The sequence below is a fragment of the Falco rusticolus genome, chromosome 9 (genome assembly GCF_015220075.1).
Source record: "Falco rusticolus isolate bFalRus1 chromosome 9, bFalRus1.pri, whole genome shotgun sequence".
In the NCBI taxonomy this organism is placed as follows: Eukaryota; Metazoa; Chordata; class Aves; order Falconiformes; family Falconidae; genus Falco; species Falco rusticolus.
In genome coordinates, this window is record NC_051195.1 from 25978848 (window position 1) to 25996046 (window position 17199).

The 17199-nt window shown below is 37.2% G+C and overlaps 1 protein-coding gene across 1 annotated transcript in view; it reads left to right on the plus strand.

Annotated features, from left to right (window-relative positions):
* Positions 1-11287, plus strand: part of HECTD2 (HECT domain E3 ubiquitin protein ligase 2) — a 40496-nt gene extending 29209 nt beyond the window's left edge. Inside the window, exons 14-21 of the mRNA XM_037400673.1 lie at positions 909-997; positions 2057-2215; positions 2682-2756; positions 3751-3838; positions 4091-4197; positions 5391-5506; positions 6146-6289; positions 8711-11287. Coding sequence (XP_037256570.1) covers positions 909-997; positions 2057-2215; positions 2682-2756; positions 3751-3838; positions 4091-4197; positions 5391-5506; positions 6146-6289; positions 8711-8831 — 899 coding nt within the window. The 3' untranslated portion in view covers positions 8832-11287. The remainder of the gene's footprint in view (positions 1-908; positions 998-2056; positions 2216-2681; positions 2757-3750; positions 3839-4090; positions 4198-5390; positions 5507-6145; positions 6290-8710) is intronic.
* The last annotated feature ends 5912 nt before the right edge of the window (positions 11288-17199 follow it).

Genomic DNA, 17199 nt, shown 5'->3' on the forward strand with positions numbered 1-17199 from the left:
TCCTTTAAAACTATTCAGTGCTTTGGTTTGTACACTGAGTATGGAAGCAATAATAAATTGTCAGCCCATTCAATCCCAACAGATTAAAACCAGTCCTCACGTTTTATCCAATTTACTTTGCATTGCTGAAGTGAATTTCACTGTTAGTGCACACTTAACTAGAGTGTGTCTTGTTTCTCTGAGCAATACTTTCTAGGCATCTTAAGGCTGTTATGTGGTTTCATTAGGTAGGTTTTTGCTTTCTATCACTCTTTAAAACAGAATGATCCATATCTGATGCAAATAGCAGTCAAACTAGTCTATAGTACTGATTTCAGTAGGATCTAAACTTGTCATTGAGACCAGTAAGCGGCTTTTTTAGGGTATGTGTGGTTTGGGTTTTTTTAATTTTTTGACAGAAAATGTGAAACATACCACTTTGCTGCTAGTGCATGTATAAAATAAACGTTTTACAGCTTTCTGTTCTAAGAAGGAAAGCTTCATGGGTTTTTGTGTTGTGGAATTTATGCCAGCATTTTTAAAGACTGTCGTCTGCTGCTGACCCAGGAAGGGGGAAGAAAGCGGGTTACAGCTGTTTTGTTTCGGGCTGTACAGATGATGAAGTACAGCGAAGAAGCAGATGGCACAGAGTGCGGAATATCCACGACTGGAGGCACTGAGGAACATGTCGTGCCAGCACCCAACGGGGCTGGTGGGCCTGGGCCTGCTTCGGGCTTGGCACTGCCCTTGGTGGTGTTACTGGAGCACCTGCAGGCGCCTCGGTGGGTGGGAAGACGGGGCTGGGGACAAGCACGGAGGTACAGGTGCTCCTGGCAGCGCTCGTAAGGGTGCTGGTGTGAGACCGGAGGGTTTGTGTGACGCTTTCCTGAAGCTCAGGCTATGTAACGGCCGCCGTTCTTGTTCTGCAGGCATGTTCACCTACCACAAGGACTCGCACTGCCATTGGTTCAGCAGCTTTAAGTGCGATAACTATTCTGAATTCCGATTGGTTGGAGCCGTATCCTTTTATGTCCACTAGAGGGTGCTAAAGCGACAGCCGGCCGGGGAGGTGGTGCGGGGTGAAAGGCGCTGGTTAAAGCTCCTTCAGATGTGGTATGTACAAGTATGTTCCTCTTAAAATGTATTAAAAGAACGTCATTCAAGCAAGTGAACTAAAACCAGGAAGAAAACGGGGGTATGTGGCACATTTTACAGTCAGAAAATACTAGAATTAAGATTAAACGTGCAACTTTTTGGTGTGTAAGCTGTATTTTTTTTTTACGTACTTACGTCTCCAAGTTTAATTCAATAAGTATAAATGAGGCTGTATGCATTAATATTTTAAGTCCCCATTGATCATTTTTAACTGAATGGAAGCCACATGCTGCTTTGAGTGTGAGTTTATTTCCTAGGTTTTCTGTTGCGCTCATTTACGAAGTCCTCAGTGAAATGATTCATGATAATAAACACTTAGAACTCCACTGAGATGATGTCTCCATTTTACTGATTGCAGTTGGACCATATGATTGTTGTAGGTCTCTTCCTACTGAACTATTCTATTCTAATGAGAAGCTGAATCATGAACTAGATTCCTCTAATGTTTGGTATGATATCAAATTTGTTTCACAAGACACGCTTAATTGTGCTAGCTGATGAGTGACAGTGCAGGTTTATCTTTATGCTTTTAGATTTATTTAAAAGAAAAATTACTATACTGAGCTCTCTCTAGAATTTTTGAATTAAAAATACATTCTACAGTTCTTCTTAAAAACATATTTCTTAACAATACTTCGGAATAATTTATTCTAGAAATGCTTATATAGAATATTCTGATGAAGATTCTCAAGTGTTCTGTTAATGTGCATCATTTGACAGTTTTAACTGCTACTTAATTGTAATAAAAAAACTGCATTTAAAACTATCAGTCTAAAAAATATAAATATTTCCATTCCTTCTGTGTATTTAGCATGTATTGGAGTATACTGAGTAAAATCTTAAAATATTTATTCCAAGTAACTTTAAATATTAACTCTAATATGGATGTGTGGGGATTGCCCTTAACGTTTGATATGTATAGCTTATGGGACTTGCTGTATATAATAGCATCACCTTGGATATTCGTTTCCCACCTTGCTGTTACAAGAAATTATTGAGTCCTCCCATTGTTCCCTGTGATCATAATGCACTTGTAGGAATCTGTGATGTCACGTTGGATGACCTGTTTCAGATTATGCCCGTAAGTATTATGGGTTTTAAGAAGCTAAGTTACTGATTTAAAACCTGTTTTATTTGTGTTTAATGCTTGCATTATAAACTGTTTGAAAACAGCCTTTTGTGTGTGAACAGGCTGATCGTGTCCTTTTGTTGAAAACAGAAATTTTCCATGTTTTCTAGCATGGCAGAATTTTTATTGATCTACTTGACATTAGAATATGAAAACCTGATATGAGCATTCTAGACACATTTTCCATAGTAAAAAGAAAAATGTAACAGTTTATGCTGAAACAAAAATAAATATATATATATACACACACACACAGATGTGTATTAATTAAGCAGTGAGTTTCTCTTTGTGTATGCATTTTGAATATACAGCTTTTTTCCAAGATACTTTCTGTATTAAGTAATGATTCTGGCACATCCTTGCAAAGTACATCGCTTACTTTTGTAGATTTACTGAAGAGTTTTTACTTGTATTGTAGGAACTGGCCCATGGACTAAGTGAACTTCTAGCCTATGAAGGCAATGTTGAAGAGGATTTTTACTCGACCTTTCAGGTCATTAAATATATAGTTATGACTGATTCTCAAACTTGTTCATAATTTTTACCACTTTTTTCTGTGGAGTGGCCTGCTACTGTGTTACTGCTGGTTGTCTGGAATATAACTGCATGGGCATTGAAGCTTGCTTCAAGTCTGGTCCTGGGGCCTCAGGGCATAGAGGCTGGTTCCCTTACTGGGCTTGAAGCTGTTGTCCCCTGGCAGCGTAGGTGGATCTGAGAACCAACTGCCAGGGCTGCATGGCCAGCTGCTGGTGCATTTCCAGCTCTTTGCTTGTTCTGACACCATCACCATGCAGTCAGTAACCCAGTTTGCAGAATTCATCTGGCTGCAAAACAATCCCTCTTCTGTCTAACCCAGATGCTAGTCAAAGCTTGGTGTGGTTATTTTGTATGGTTGTTCCAGGAAATCTCACTTGAACAATAGCTTATTCAGTTTCCGATAGTTTTGCCTGACCTGTATGTCTAACTGCTATTCCAGTCAAGAAACCTTTTTCATTTATTCATTCTTTCAGAGCACATATTAGTTAGTAAAATTTCATGCTGGCTTATGGATGTGTATTGCACTAGTATTGACTTTTTTTTTCCCCCTCAGCTTTGAATTACTTTATTGTCAGACCATATGAGAATTTTTGTAAAGCAGGTACTTTTGAGTTCGTAGGTGAGCTACAGTAGAACAAATAACTTTTTAATTGTATTTGATGTTCCTAAATTGTTCTTTTGTATGAAAAACTGTGACTCCAGAGCCTGCAGGTCAGTTTGATATGCCACTGTGTAACAGGACCATTCATTCTACTTTGAATACCAATTTCTTGAGTAATTTGTTGAAAATTGTAATATTTAACTTACTTAAACCCCACAACCCTCAGAATTACAGCATATGCTAAAGAGGCGGACAGGGGAGATACATGAAATAGTAAATATAAGCTTTGTAATTTGTGCGTATGTGAATGTATTTTCCAGTACTGACCTTGACCCCTCTTTTTCTCCAGGTTTTTCAGGAAGAATTCGGTGTTATAAAATCTTATAACTTAAAGTCAAATGGAGATAAAATTCCAGTCACAAATCAGAATAGGAAAGGTACTTCAATACATATTAATGACATATTTAGCAGATTTCAGTTTGTCCTTTTTTCATTCTTATAAGCCTAGGTATTCTTTAAGAAATTGTGAAAATGAAATTACTGTAGTCCGTTCTGGTATACCTACCGATTTAATACTATCTAAAATTAAATGCATTCATTTTTCTTTATTTAGTATAATTTGAGAGAACACAAGAAATGATTATTTTAAATTATTTGATACATCAAAATACAATGTTTTTCTTTTTTAGAATATGTGCAGCTCTATGTTGATTTTCTTATCAACAAATCAATCTACAAACAATTTGCAGCTTTCTATTATGGATTTCATAGTGTCTGTGCTTCATATGCGTTACTGGTAAGAATAAAATGAAATACAAACATCTGTTTCAAATATGTGACTGACTTATCTAAATTAAACAAATTACACTGGCTGAATTTAGAATTTGTGAAGAATGTCGATTAATCAATGTAGCTGATTAAGCAACGTAAGCAGAAGAAATTAAGCAGGCAATCAGCTGTTCCCTGTACTGTTCCACTGAAAACAGATAAGTAAAGCTCTACAATTAGGTTTATCAGCATGCGTTCACTGACACTTCACGGGCTCTCAAGTGAATGTTTACAAGGATTCTGTTATTCCCTACAGTTATGAGCAGCAGAACAACTATGTCTGTGTGCTCTTGAGTGACTCCTCTGAAAACTCCTATTACTTTTTGGAGGAAGAACACTCAGTGAGGTTGAGATTAAACATTCTTCCATGTGCAGTCCTGTTTGGCTGTTGGAATGCCTTTTGTAATTTTGTAATTTACAACATCCCTTGTGCAGTAAGAAGAGAAAGAAAGAGGCAATTACAATTTGCATGAGATTTTATTCATCCTGTGAAATTAGCCCACTATGACACACTTGCAGCAAACTGAGATGTGGCTTAACGGCAGGGAAGGTTCTGGAAGGAGAATGAAAATCCATTGAAATGCCCTGACATACTTTCATGCAATTTAACATGATGTAGTAAATGAATAAGTAGGTTCTGCAGGCGTCAGTTGAGCAGTTGTTGGACGTGGTTTATTGTTATGTGTATTTGCTTTGCACAGCAGTGTGTATAACTTAAGAGTCAAGTTCTGTCAGCCACTACTGCTCAGCAACCTACATTGGCACTCTTCAGTGTAAATGAAATGGAAGTTGTAACCAGCATTGAGATCAAGACGCTCGCTCTGATTTCCATATGTACAAACTTAATTTTCTCCCTGATCCATTTGTAATCTAATCAGACGACAAGTCAGTGTAATAAATGTAAGAATGAAAAAGAAGTGAGGAACAAAAGAAATATGCTAACATATGATGTTACCCAGTAACTTGCTTTTTGTTTTATACGGTTGTCAGAGATTCTTCAAAGTACTGAGGAATTTGTTTTTCTATAAAACATATGTATCTAAGCTACAGATTTATATGGAATGAAATTCTGTAATGCCAAAAGAAAAATTAAATCTGGATCTAGTAGCATCATTTCTCATCTTTTAAAAAATTAAGTATTTTATTCTTAATTTCTGTCAGCTACTTCGCCCAGAAGAGGTCGAAATTCTTGTCTGTGGCAGTCCTGAACTGGATATGCCCGCTTTACAGCGAAGTACCCAGTATGAGGGCTACCAAAAAACTGATCTGACTATACGGTAGGCTTAATTTTTTTCATTTCAATTACTAAGTTTAAAAAGATCGTAGAATGGTAGACTGTTGGCAATAATGTCTTCAAGGATAATCTGAGGATGACTGAAGTTATAAAAACCTGTTTCCAAATAAGATAAAGACACTATTAAATTACCTGCAAGTAGGAAGAGTTAGATCCTTAATGGTATAGCATGTTGCTGAATACTTTTAAAATGTTATGATCAGTTTGAAATGGAGGTAGTTTAAAAAGAATAGCTTCAGACCCTGCATAGTGAAATTTGCACCTTTATTTTTATTATCCATTCTTCTAAAAATGCTTTTTCTCTTCCAGTTCTATTTGATACTAAGGACATTGACGTTTAAATGGGCGAGTAGAAGGCATTTATATTTTTATAGAGAAGTGGGTTTGGGCATCATTTGACAAGACATCAGTCCAAAACTTGTGACATTGTACTTGTCAAGTCCATAGGAATGTATTTAACGCTGCATATTAGGGCACTATTGGTGTCCTATATATTACATTAATTAAATTCTCAGTAAGTGACATTCTTCATGCAGTGCTTGCAGTTGTCTTATGATCCTCATACTGTTTTGTCGTGAAACTGTGTCTTTCACCTTTTCTTGTCCCTTTGTCCTGAATACAGATACTTTTGGGATGTAGTACTTGGATTTTCTCTTGACCTTCAAAAGAAGCTGCTACATTTTGCTACAGGAAGTGATAGAGTGCCTGTGGGAGGAATGGCCGATTTGAATTTCAAGATTTCTAAGAGTGAAACATCCACTAATTGGTAAGTAGGGTTTTTTTTAATTTTGTTGTTAAATTATTTCCTGAGAGCTTTTATCACTCTTGAATGTCTTTTTTAGAAGATCAAACTAATGTATAAGGAAGCAACTGCATGGGCTCCTTTAGTTTGTCTTCAAAATATTATGTCCATTTATTGATTGCATGAATTTTGCAGATGACAATTAATACAAGATTGATTGCTCAGTCGGTGTTTACATTTGAGGCCAGGAATTCTTTATTTATAGAGATTCCTTACATGTTTTCAATTAAAATAATTCCTTTAATTGTTCTTAACATGACAGCTGAGCTAGTGAAAATATACTGTGAATCACCATGATTTTCTCTGAATTCATTGAGTGTCTGTCATTTTGTATAGCAGCCCCTGCAGCTGCAGAAAATGCTTGCATTCTTTCTTGATGGCCTAAGTAAGAATTTTAACATGAATGGCTGAGAAGATGTAGCATTCCTTTAGGGTCTCTGGTGAGTAAGTGTACGGCTGGTACAGAGGCTGCTCAGAAGGAACAGGAACAGTGCAGCTTTAGAATTTCATTGTAAAAGTTAAATTGTTCATGCCAAGTTCTTATGTTTCTGGTAGTGTTTTATTTTGTATTGAACTGATTTGAGAAATTCCACATACTTTCCAGCTAGTATTTTCCTTCTCAAGATTGGAGAAAGTCAGTTTAAATAATTTGGAAAGCTCTATAGAAAAGCCTACTGTTCTGAAGCTCACTGCTGAGCAGTAATTGCTGCTAAGCAGTAATTACTGGCTTTACCGACACTTCTCAAACGTTTAGAATAATCAAAATATTTAAATGGAACTACGTTTTTCAAGTTTAAATTTTGTTGAGTTTCTGTGGAGAGCTGAATTAAATGCATAAACAAAATAAATTTTGGTTTTGTTTTTAAATTTGGTGTATGTCATTACTGTGGTATTTCTAATGTTTTATTCAATGAGCTAATAACTGGTTCCAGTAACATGTTAAAGCAACATGAGGATCTGATGGAAAATGAAGAAAAATCAGTCAGTGTTGAATCTCTGTTTAAGTTCATTCTCATGTAAATTGTTCTTAAAAATGGAAAAAATGTTTTGAAATAGTGTGCATTTTAAAATTATGTAGGTTTATGTTTTGCAACATGATTTCAGTGAGACTGCCTGCACAGAGACGAATGTAGATGTTGGCATTGTATTGCTCACACAATAGGATCAAAGCACATAATAGCAATAGGAATTGCCAAATTAATATCCAGTTTCCCAGCTTTCCAGATGCTGAAGCACATGACTCCAGTCTGATTAACGGATCTTTACTTGCTTATTTAAAAGGTGGAGAGGGGGAAGCAGCTTGGGTTTGCAGATCTGGGGAGATATCACCCCCTTTCAAGAACATTTGATAATGACCAAAGGCCAAGCTGCTGCCATTCAGAAGACTAAGGGCTTCGATGAAAACAGAACTAGAGAGCTTTTGAGTCGCATACTGAAGTTTAACTTTTAAGTGTCCAAGTCGTAAAAATTTTTCAATGTGTTGGGTTTAATTCCAAACGTCAGGTTGAGCTTCAGCTCACTCTTTCTCCTCTCTCCCCCCAAGTAATCAGCTGTGGGACAAGTCTATATCAGTGCTGTCCTGCATGTCACTTCAGAATGTTAAGGGGAGGAAAATCCAATGGCTGCTTAACGCCTGTGGCTATGAGGCAGGATGTTAGTGGCATTGCATATTGATGCGATGCTAAAACACATGCTTCTGCTCCTGAAGGACAGTCCTCATCAAACAAATCTGTTCCAGTGAGGAGCAGAGTTTTCAGTGTTTCAGTCAGGCAATCCTAAGAGGTGTCTGCAGTATGTATTTATACTAAGCAGTCAGAAGAAACTTGCAACTGGAAGTGTTGGAATGGCTAAGACCAGAAGTTGTGAACTGTTGTTTTTCCAGGGCTTCCATCAGCTCCTCTGTGCTGTGCACCGAGGCTTATGTCTGTGAGGATGTATTTGACGAGGCTGAACGTTGGCTTCTGTATCCTTATGGTAACTGTGGCTCATCTAGGTGTCACTGTAGTCAATATAGGACCCTTCATTCTTCATGTTGTGGATTCTGATTATAACCAGATTTTGTGTTTAGAGAAAAACTGACTTTTGAAGGCATGTGGTACCCATAGTTTCCAAGATCTGGAAGGAGATGTTTCTCACTTACAAGAAAAGAATGGTGGGGAGGGGGTTGCAGGCAAAAAAATTCACCTGGGGTGCATATGACCAACAGTGTTCAACAGAACTTGAACCACCAACACCAGGATAAATGTTCCTTTTACAGAGTTTCTTATTTAAGTAATGTTTAACTGAAAATGTGTAGGCAGTTGGCAGTATTCTGCTTCTATTGTATTACTATTATTATTATTTTTATTAAATGTGTTGTGTTGAGGTTTTCTTTCATTATTTCAGGTTACCTGTGGCCCATACCTGCTTCAACCAGCTTTGTCTCCCTCCTTACAAGAACAAGAAGGAACTGAAGCAAAAGTTGATCATTGGAATTTCAAATGCAGAGGGGTTTGGTCTAGAATAAAATGAAATACTTCAAGAACAGCTTTTTTATGTAGCATTCACTCTCTTCTGATTGTGCCTTTAAGCTTTTTGTTGTTATGTTTCTTGATACTGTGCCAGTCTTACCCAACTTAGAGATTTCTTTTTTTTATTAAATATGAAGTGTACGGTTTTTCCTGAATGGCAATACATTTACTGCTTGCTTTGTCACAGAAAGTAGCTTTCTTTGTACAAAAAACTAGTCTATTTGATAAATGAAACCCGACTAAAGACAATTTCTAAGTTATAGTTTGATTCTGTTTTTTCTTAATAGCACTTTATCATTCATCATAATTCCTTTACATCACAGGTACCCCACCGGGAGATAATATACAGAATATTTCTTTAATAGCTAATCCCAGTGGTAGAATGTTTTCAACTAACATGAATAATAGGGGGAAAAAACCAAACATACAGCATGTAGCCATATTTTCACAAAGGCAAATAGGAATTTTAGTCTTTATAAAATGTATGCAGTTTTAATATTCTGGCTTTCCTTTTCAATGAAACAGGCTGTCTAAGAAGCATGTAAATAACTGCCTGTGAACAAATAGGGTTTTGATAGTGCCATTTACTGCTAAAAATTTATTTTTATGAAGAGGTTTTAGACGTTCTATATTCAGCTTTTACACTTGACTGTACAAGAGTGTTAAAAGGTACTTTTATCAGCTTAAGGGGATTCAAGTTCAAACTACAGGTGTTAAGCAACTTGTATGTTCATTCATTGACAGAAAACTAACCAGATCTGCTGTAGCATTATAGTAAACAAAGCTAAGTATTAAATTCCACATACAGTGAAATATTTCAGAAAAATAATGAAATCCACAACACACAGAAAACTGATACAGGGTATCATGCTATCATTTTTGTCAGCAACTTTGTTGGAAGTCTTAAGTTGTGACAGAACTGAATACGGTAATGTTTCAGAAGGATGTTGAAGCTTTCATGAACTTGAAGACCAGCATTTAAAGACAATGTTTTGTGGTTTTTTACTGCACAAACTACATGAAAAGAATTCTTGCTATGCGTGCTCTGAGTTAGTAAATTAGGAGCTGGGAAAGAAACTGGTTCTAGAATGCAGATGTAATTATAAGTCTGGGTTTTATTCATTAAATGGAAAGAATTTATCAGCATGCAGTATAGTATTTTTTTAATATGAATAGCTACTGTGTGTTCTATAGATTTTTTTCTTTCAGCTGAATGAGGCCCAGATGTTTCAAGACACTTTGGCATCTAATTTGTCAGCTTTGCCCATTGACTTCTGCTGGGGCATGGATGCTTAAATATCTTGTGGTGTCTGTACTCAATTATTTGCAATAAGAGTGAAATGTTATGTTATTCTTGTTTTCCCTCTCTGTATTATTTACATACAACTAAGTGATTTATACAAGATGAACAAATTAGTCTGCCTAATCCATGGTTTCAAAGCTGTTGCAGATTTTCTTCAATAGCTAAGTGTAATTTCTGTTTTATTCTGCTTTCTAGAGAAGGTACTGATGACATTAATGTTTTATTAAAGCAGAGATAAAGAGTAGGATATTTTAAAATATTTGGCACTGTATTCATTGTGGTCTCCTTGAAATGTGTAATACAATTTCCAGTGAGTTCAGCCTGGAACAAAACTAGGTTAGCACAGAAAGTGTTAAAAGCAACACTTCAAACGTGCATTTTACATTGTCTCTCCCAAATGGAGATTTAAAAATAAATTTTAATTTACAGGATTTCAAATGTTAAGAAAGAAATTAAACTTCCACCATTGCACTGAATGAACTAGATAGCTTCAAGCAATGTTAAATTTCTAACAGCTGAATGTGGATATAGATAAATCTAGAGAGAAATGCCTCCCCCCTTTCCCCTCTCTGTAGAATGGGATCCATGGAAGGTTGGCTTATGAATGAATAGCTATACAGTTTATGTGAAAACATGGCAGATTAGCCAAGATATTTTTTTATGGCTTAAGCCCACTTTTAATAAATATTTATCTATTATTGTTAAAATAAAAGCTTTATCTTCTTATTTTCAATGAATTGCACTTTGCCTTGGGTTTAGTTTTATTTATTGAAGCTTTTTCGATTTATTGTGTAATATTACCTCAGAATTCTAAAAAGGCTATTGTATTTGCATCAGTTTTTAAATAAGATTGTCATTCAATGACATTTTATATATTTCCTGATGTTGATAAATTCAACAGTAAATTTTGTATTTGTTAAATGAAAGCATTGCACTGTATTTATGAAATAAGCCTTTGATCATTTTAAAACTTTCCTTCAATGATGTTTTATTGTTCTTTTGTCTTGCCCTGTAATCCAGCAAATTTTTTTTATCTCATCATTGTTTTGTACCGTACAGAAGAAATCTGGTTTGTAAAAACTTGTTCATTACTAAGTATCTATTTTTATGTATTAAAATTGTGCAGTCATTAAATCAAATACTCCAGTTTCTGGCCTCATTTAATTTCACATTTCCAAAATTGATCATAATGGGTTTAGAAGTATGATCAACCTATCTGCTTTTGTCTTATTTTTCTTCTGAAAAGTTTTTTTTACAATAACAGTTTTGCTAAAACATGACATGGTTTACTGAAAAAGGAACTGAGTTTCAACTACCAAACATAGAGCCAGAAGTATATTCCATGTTTATAGTCAGTTACAGGTGTTCCAGTGGATGACAGCATGTAATGATGCTGTAAACTAGCGTGGATCCTCAACTTAATTTTCCCTATTTTTTTTTTTATTTCTTCAGTTGCAAGATTACTTTGAGGTACAAGGAGAGAAAAAGCCAAGCTACTGAATGTTTTATCTTTTCCTGACTAATTGTAACATTAAAATGGGGAGGGGCAGGCAGCAAGGACATCCTGCTTTCTTACGGACACAGGTCCTGATCACAGGACCAATACCTGACCAGCTTCAAACTTGCTGCTTCCCTCCTTTGTACCGCTCAGGCTGCCCACAGATGGCAGCAAAGATGAGGACTGAAACCACTTAATTAGATGCCAGACCTTCTGCTAAGTTGCAGTAGATATTCTAAGTACGAATAATGAGGAAAAAAGTTACATCTTCAAAATGTATACCACAAATAACTTCAGATTTGCAAAATCAGCGAATATAAATTGGCTTCTAGCGAAGGGACATGGAGGAGGGAGAAGCAGTTGCTTCTGTCTAGCACTGGGTTTTGAAAATGTCTTCTCTTTCCAGGAAGAATTCTCTAATGTGCTCTGGGATCAATGAGAGACTCTGCCAAAGCCTCAAAGAGAGAAGATTGATTGTTACTGATATCTGAACAGTCAATAGCCTCCAGACTGATATTAGAGGTTAGAAAACCTAGCTTGCCTTGTCCTGTTCCAGCTAGGGATCCGATGGCTGGTGCTGGGGCTTAAAATTGAAATGTAGTATTTCCTTTGGGGTTTTTTGGCCAGAAATGGTGAGGTTCCTTCCCTGTAGTTTTAGTTGGTCATGGTACTGGTTGACTTGCTCCAAAAGCAAATGCTATATCTATTGTTATTTTTCATAGCTGTGGTATTTAATATCCTTCCCTGGAAAAAAATTGGAATATTTTTTCCTCTGTTTTGTAAAAAAGCCTCTGTTTTAATGTCCTGACTGGTAGACTGTAAGAGAAAGTGGTTTTCCTTCTAGAGCACCTAGTTCTCATCAAAGAAGATTCTTTTCTTATTTTGGTCAAGTAGTTTTCTGTTCTATTTGGATTTTTTTTTTTTTCTTCAGGATCTGTACTGTTGTATGTGGTGTTGAAGTTTCTTGCATTTTCAAAGATTCATAGTGTCTAGGAAAATAGTAACGGGATGGCTTGGACTGCCACAGCTGTTTCACTTGTGTTAGAAAGGTTCTAATTCATAGTCAGGCGGGGTTTGTTATTAAATTATTGAGCAAAAATGGGCCCCTAGAGATCTGCACCTTTCAAATCATTAATGAAATTCTTATTAAAGTCTTTAAACCTCAATGGCTTTATGTAAAATATAACAGGGGGACAGGTATGGCAAGGGTTGTTATAGTTTGATACAGCATTTGTAACTGTAGAATGGGTATTTGATTCAAAAATAACTTGTTCTACAAATTACACTTAGGAAAGAACTCTGAGATCAAGAAGACGGAGAGCTTTTTGTCTTCAGGATCTGGTAGAGTAGTTGCTCATTAAATGCTGGAAGGGTGAGAGAAGTTCATGTAAGATGGGCAGCACCTAATGTAAGTTCAGTTCTGGACTCTTTTGCAGTACTAATGTTAAATAAAACCTATATGTGTAAGAATAGGATATATATGTTAATGGCTTTGTTGCATGATTCAGGAGCATGTTCTACCACAGCAGGGCTTCATTTACTGTTTTTCTTTTTGATGTCTGTTTTTGTGATTTGATATTTTGGTGAGTGATGAATAGACTTCTACTTTTTGACGCAGTATTTTCTTCCCATGAGAGTTGTCCTAGATTATGTAGATGTATGATGGTCAGGTTTAACTTAAAGCCTTCTGGTTTGTGTGGTGCTTTTGACTCACTAGCACGCTTTCATTTTAACCAGGAGAAATATATCTGTTCTCAGAGAGTCCTTAGTATCTTTACACTGGCATCTCTGGCTGCTACCACACTGTGGATAATGGTAACCCAGCTTCTGCTGGGCTCTGTAGGCATTACGGGAACAGAGTTCTTTGTAACAGCGTGTGATCCAAACCATCTTGTCAGTGTGAGTTTACTCAACATACATGCAATCTCTTTGTGTTGCAGAGAGCTAGAATATCCATTTATGTTGCTACTCATTTCGTGTCAGTAGGGATACTGTGGAGGGCAGGAACTGAGTTTTGTCTCTTGGAAAATCAGTCCTTCTGAAAACAGTGTGGTTTAAACTCAAACATGTGGGTCTTTGTTGTCTTCTAGTGATTTTATGTAACCTCACACACCTCATTTTCAAGGACTGTGGTGGCAGCATGTGTACTGCTTGGAGGTTTTAATAGCTGGGCTTGATTAGTAGCAGGAATGGGTGGATGGGCCAGTAACACACACGTGCCATGGTGAGCAGAGAAGGCACTTAATTTTGTCATCTCGCTCATCTGTCCCACATTACAGAGGGATACTTTCCCAAATCTTTCTGGATTTAGTTGAAATTAAGCTGTTTCTCAAATGGCACATTCTGGAAGATGAAAACTCTCTTCCCAGTAGTCTGTGCTACTGGAAGTTACTATAAAGCTCTGGAAAGGATTCCAAGTTAATAATTTCTTAGATTGCTCTGTTAGTTGCCAGATAGGGGCTGAAATCTCCTGGGGTGTTATAACCAAGCTGTGTTTGAATTGCCTAGGGGGTGTTTGCTTTTGGCTATTGATCATCTCCTAGCCTGTGCTTGCCCTGTTTCTCCTGGTGATGGGGTTTCACATGCTTACAGATTTTTTTTAAAATGTGTTTCTTGCACTGAAATATTTAATACCCATCAATTCTTCCTTTCAAAAACTGGGCTCAATTTCTGCAATAGTTTAGGATGCTGGTCAAGAACTCACAGGTACAGAACTAGAATCTCAATGAAATTAATTTAGAAGACCCAGTTTTATTTTATTTTTTATATATTTGATTTTAAGAGTTAAACATCCTATAATCAAAGCTGTTCAGGCAGCATCGACACAGCTGTACTGAGAGCTGTGCCTCTGTTCCTCACTCCCTGCTTTTTTGTGTGTAAACTACTGTAGGCACATAAGCAAAATGTGAGAGATGCAACAGGAGTAAGATTTTTGATATTAAAGTGATAGTGTTGGTATTTTTAAGCTCTTTGCTTGACTTCCCATCCCCCTGTGCTAGCTGTACTTGTGTTTTTCATTTGTAACTGTTTGCAGTGGGTACACTGCAGTCATGAATCTGAGGGTGATGTTGTTTGTGTCATATTTTATATCATTAGTTCTTCAAAAGAAAAATGAACTTCCTCGATTTCTCTTCCTTGTCTCCAGGGCACCAACTGATACGTCAGGGCATTTATATTTTATGGTGCGAAGGTACCCTCAGTTTATCTTTTGACCTTGAATTTCATCTCAATTTATTTGTTGCTGATTTTATTAATTATATGTGTATGGATTCTATGCTTAATCATACTTGTAGGTGTACCATGAAGAAGAAACCAGTGCTTTCATGCAGCACAACCAATCCCTGGCTAATTTCTCCTGTCATTACTTATAGCAACAATCTGCATTCTTTGGATAGCGATGCTGCTTTTCACTATGTTCAAGATCTACTGTCATTTGTAATAAAACAGATATCTAATTGTAGGATGATAAAGAAATGAAAGCTTTCATTTGAATTTCCCAGATTAGGAAATCGTGCCTTGGGCTATTTATGACAAATATTTTTCTCCTTATTTTTACCTAGACCTCAGGGTTGTTGTTTTTTTTATTTTTCCAAGGCATTGGGTAACTTAGGGGAATTTAGCAGACATTTAAGAACTGAGTTGTCACTTACATAGATTAATTATTTGGCTAGCTCTCTTGTCACTCCTTATCCTAGCTACATGCAATGTCAATCCTCTATTTGTAGCACACTTTCATAAATCAAAGTGATTCTAATATTAATGAGGAACACACGGATAAAGCTGCCGAGAAAGGATGATGAGTTGTGTGTCTAGGGTGCAATTTGTCAATGTGTCTTTGCCTCTTCAGAAAAAAAAAAGGGGGGGGGAGGGGGGGCTGTTTAAAAACACTGGTTCAGGGTGGTAGTAGGGGGAAGCGCAGAGAATCACTGTGCTTCATCTCTCGTTTCTGAGGAGCTGCATAGAGGTTACATATTGAAGAAAAGCTGTCTGGGAGAAAATCCTTGCGGGGTAACATTACGAGTTTCAGCTCAGTCATCACAATTTGACCTCCTCTTCCTTTTTCTCACGATTAGCTTATTTGAGTTGCCTTAGGTGGGTGTTTGCTTTCTTTGCTGTCGATCTGGCCATAGCCCATGCTTACCTAATTTCTACTAGTGATGGTTCCCCATGCTTTCAGATTGTCAGAATTCAGGTTGTGCAACCGAGCTCCCGCCCTGAGAAAGAAGCCAAAACTTGTCATATGGACCACATGAAACCCCGCCCTACCCGACAATATTTAGAAAGCTCAAGAGTTAACAGCGTATATCTCAAGCCTGTCTAGATGGAACCATTTTTAACCAAGACTGATCCCAGCGTTACTGGGAGATGATGATGTCTGCCCAGCTGGTGCCCTGTGCCACCACTGCGGCAGGGCTTGGCAGCGGCAGGTCCGGTGGTGCCCTGGCTGCCCACGGGCAGCGGCTGCAGCCCCTCGCCCCAGCTCTCTGCCTGCTGCTCAGTGTTGCATTTGGGAGTCGTTTCCACTTGAAAATGTCAGCCAGCAACAAAGGCTGGATCCCAGCTGAAGCTCACTGGGTGGCTTGCCTCTGTATTCCGTGGTTGATTTTTCATCCTTGTTCAAACAGGTTTTGCTAGGAATTAGCAAGTGCAGGTGAGCAAAAACATTTGAAATGTTGGCTTACTACTATATTGATAGGATTAACAGGTTGAATACCAGTCCTTCTTTCTTTTGAAGAAAATAGGTATTCCTCCCCTTCCCCCCTAATTACCTGCCTTTTTTAGGTATCACTTTTTTATGCTTGTTAGTACATGGACATACAGCTGTCTTGAGAATGTTGTAAATGCAAAATCCTGATGTGCTAAATTTCTGCAAGTAGCATTCTTCTTTAACTAGGTGCATCTAGGCATCTCAGTGATGACTTCATTCAGTTTAGATCCCAGCAACTTTTCAGCTGAGTCAAAGGAGAAAACCAAGAAGCGGGAGATTCTTGTGTTTTGAATGGATCAGATACTACTACCAAGGTGTCGGCCAAGTGGTTGCTGACTTCTTTAAAGTTTTTAAATCAAGGCAGTTTTGGAAATGTGCAGCAATGATGTCATAGCTTCATTTGTCTTAATTATAGCAGATAAAAGACAAAACAACTGCAGCAAACACTACCTCAGAGCTTTTTGTTAGTAATCGCAAAGAATTTTTCACGTAGCTTATCACACCTAAAAGCAGTGTATAAAAAGAATGTGGAAATGTAGTGCTTAGAGGTTCATCACAAGCATTGAATATTGCTAGTCCAAAGCAGCTAAATAAAGATGTCTCGTCTTAACATACGGTACGTGCTGCACACTTTATGTCCATTATATTTTGTAAAGCTGAGTAAGAGCATTTCCAGTCTCCCTCAACTACTGTTTTAGCATAGGCGGATTGTGAAGAAAGAACCACAGAAAATACTGAAACACACATTGGCAACATGCATATAATGAAAAAAGGTTTATTTATTTTTGTGTATTGAAGGGTGGGGTTTTTTGGATGTGTTTTGTTTTGGTGGTTTTATTGGTGGGGTTCCCAGAC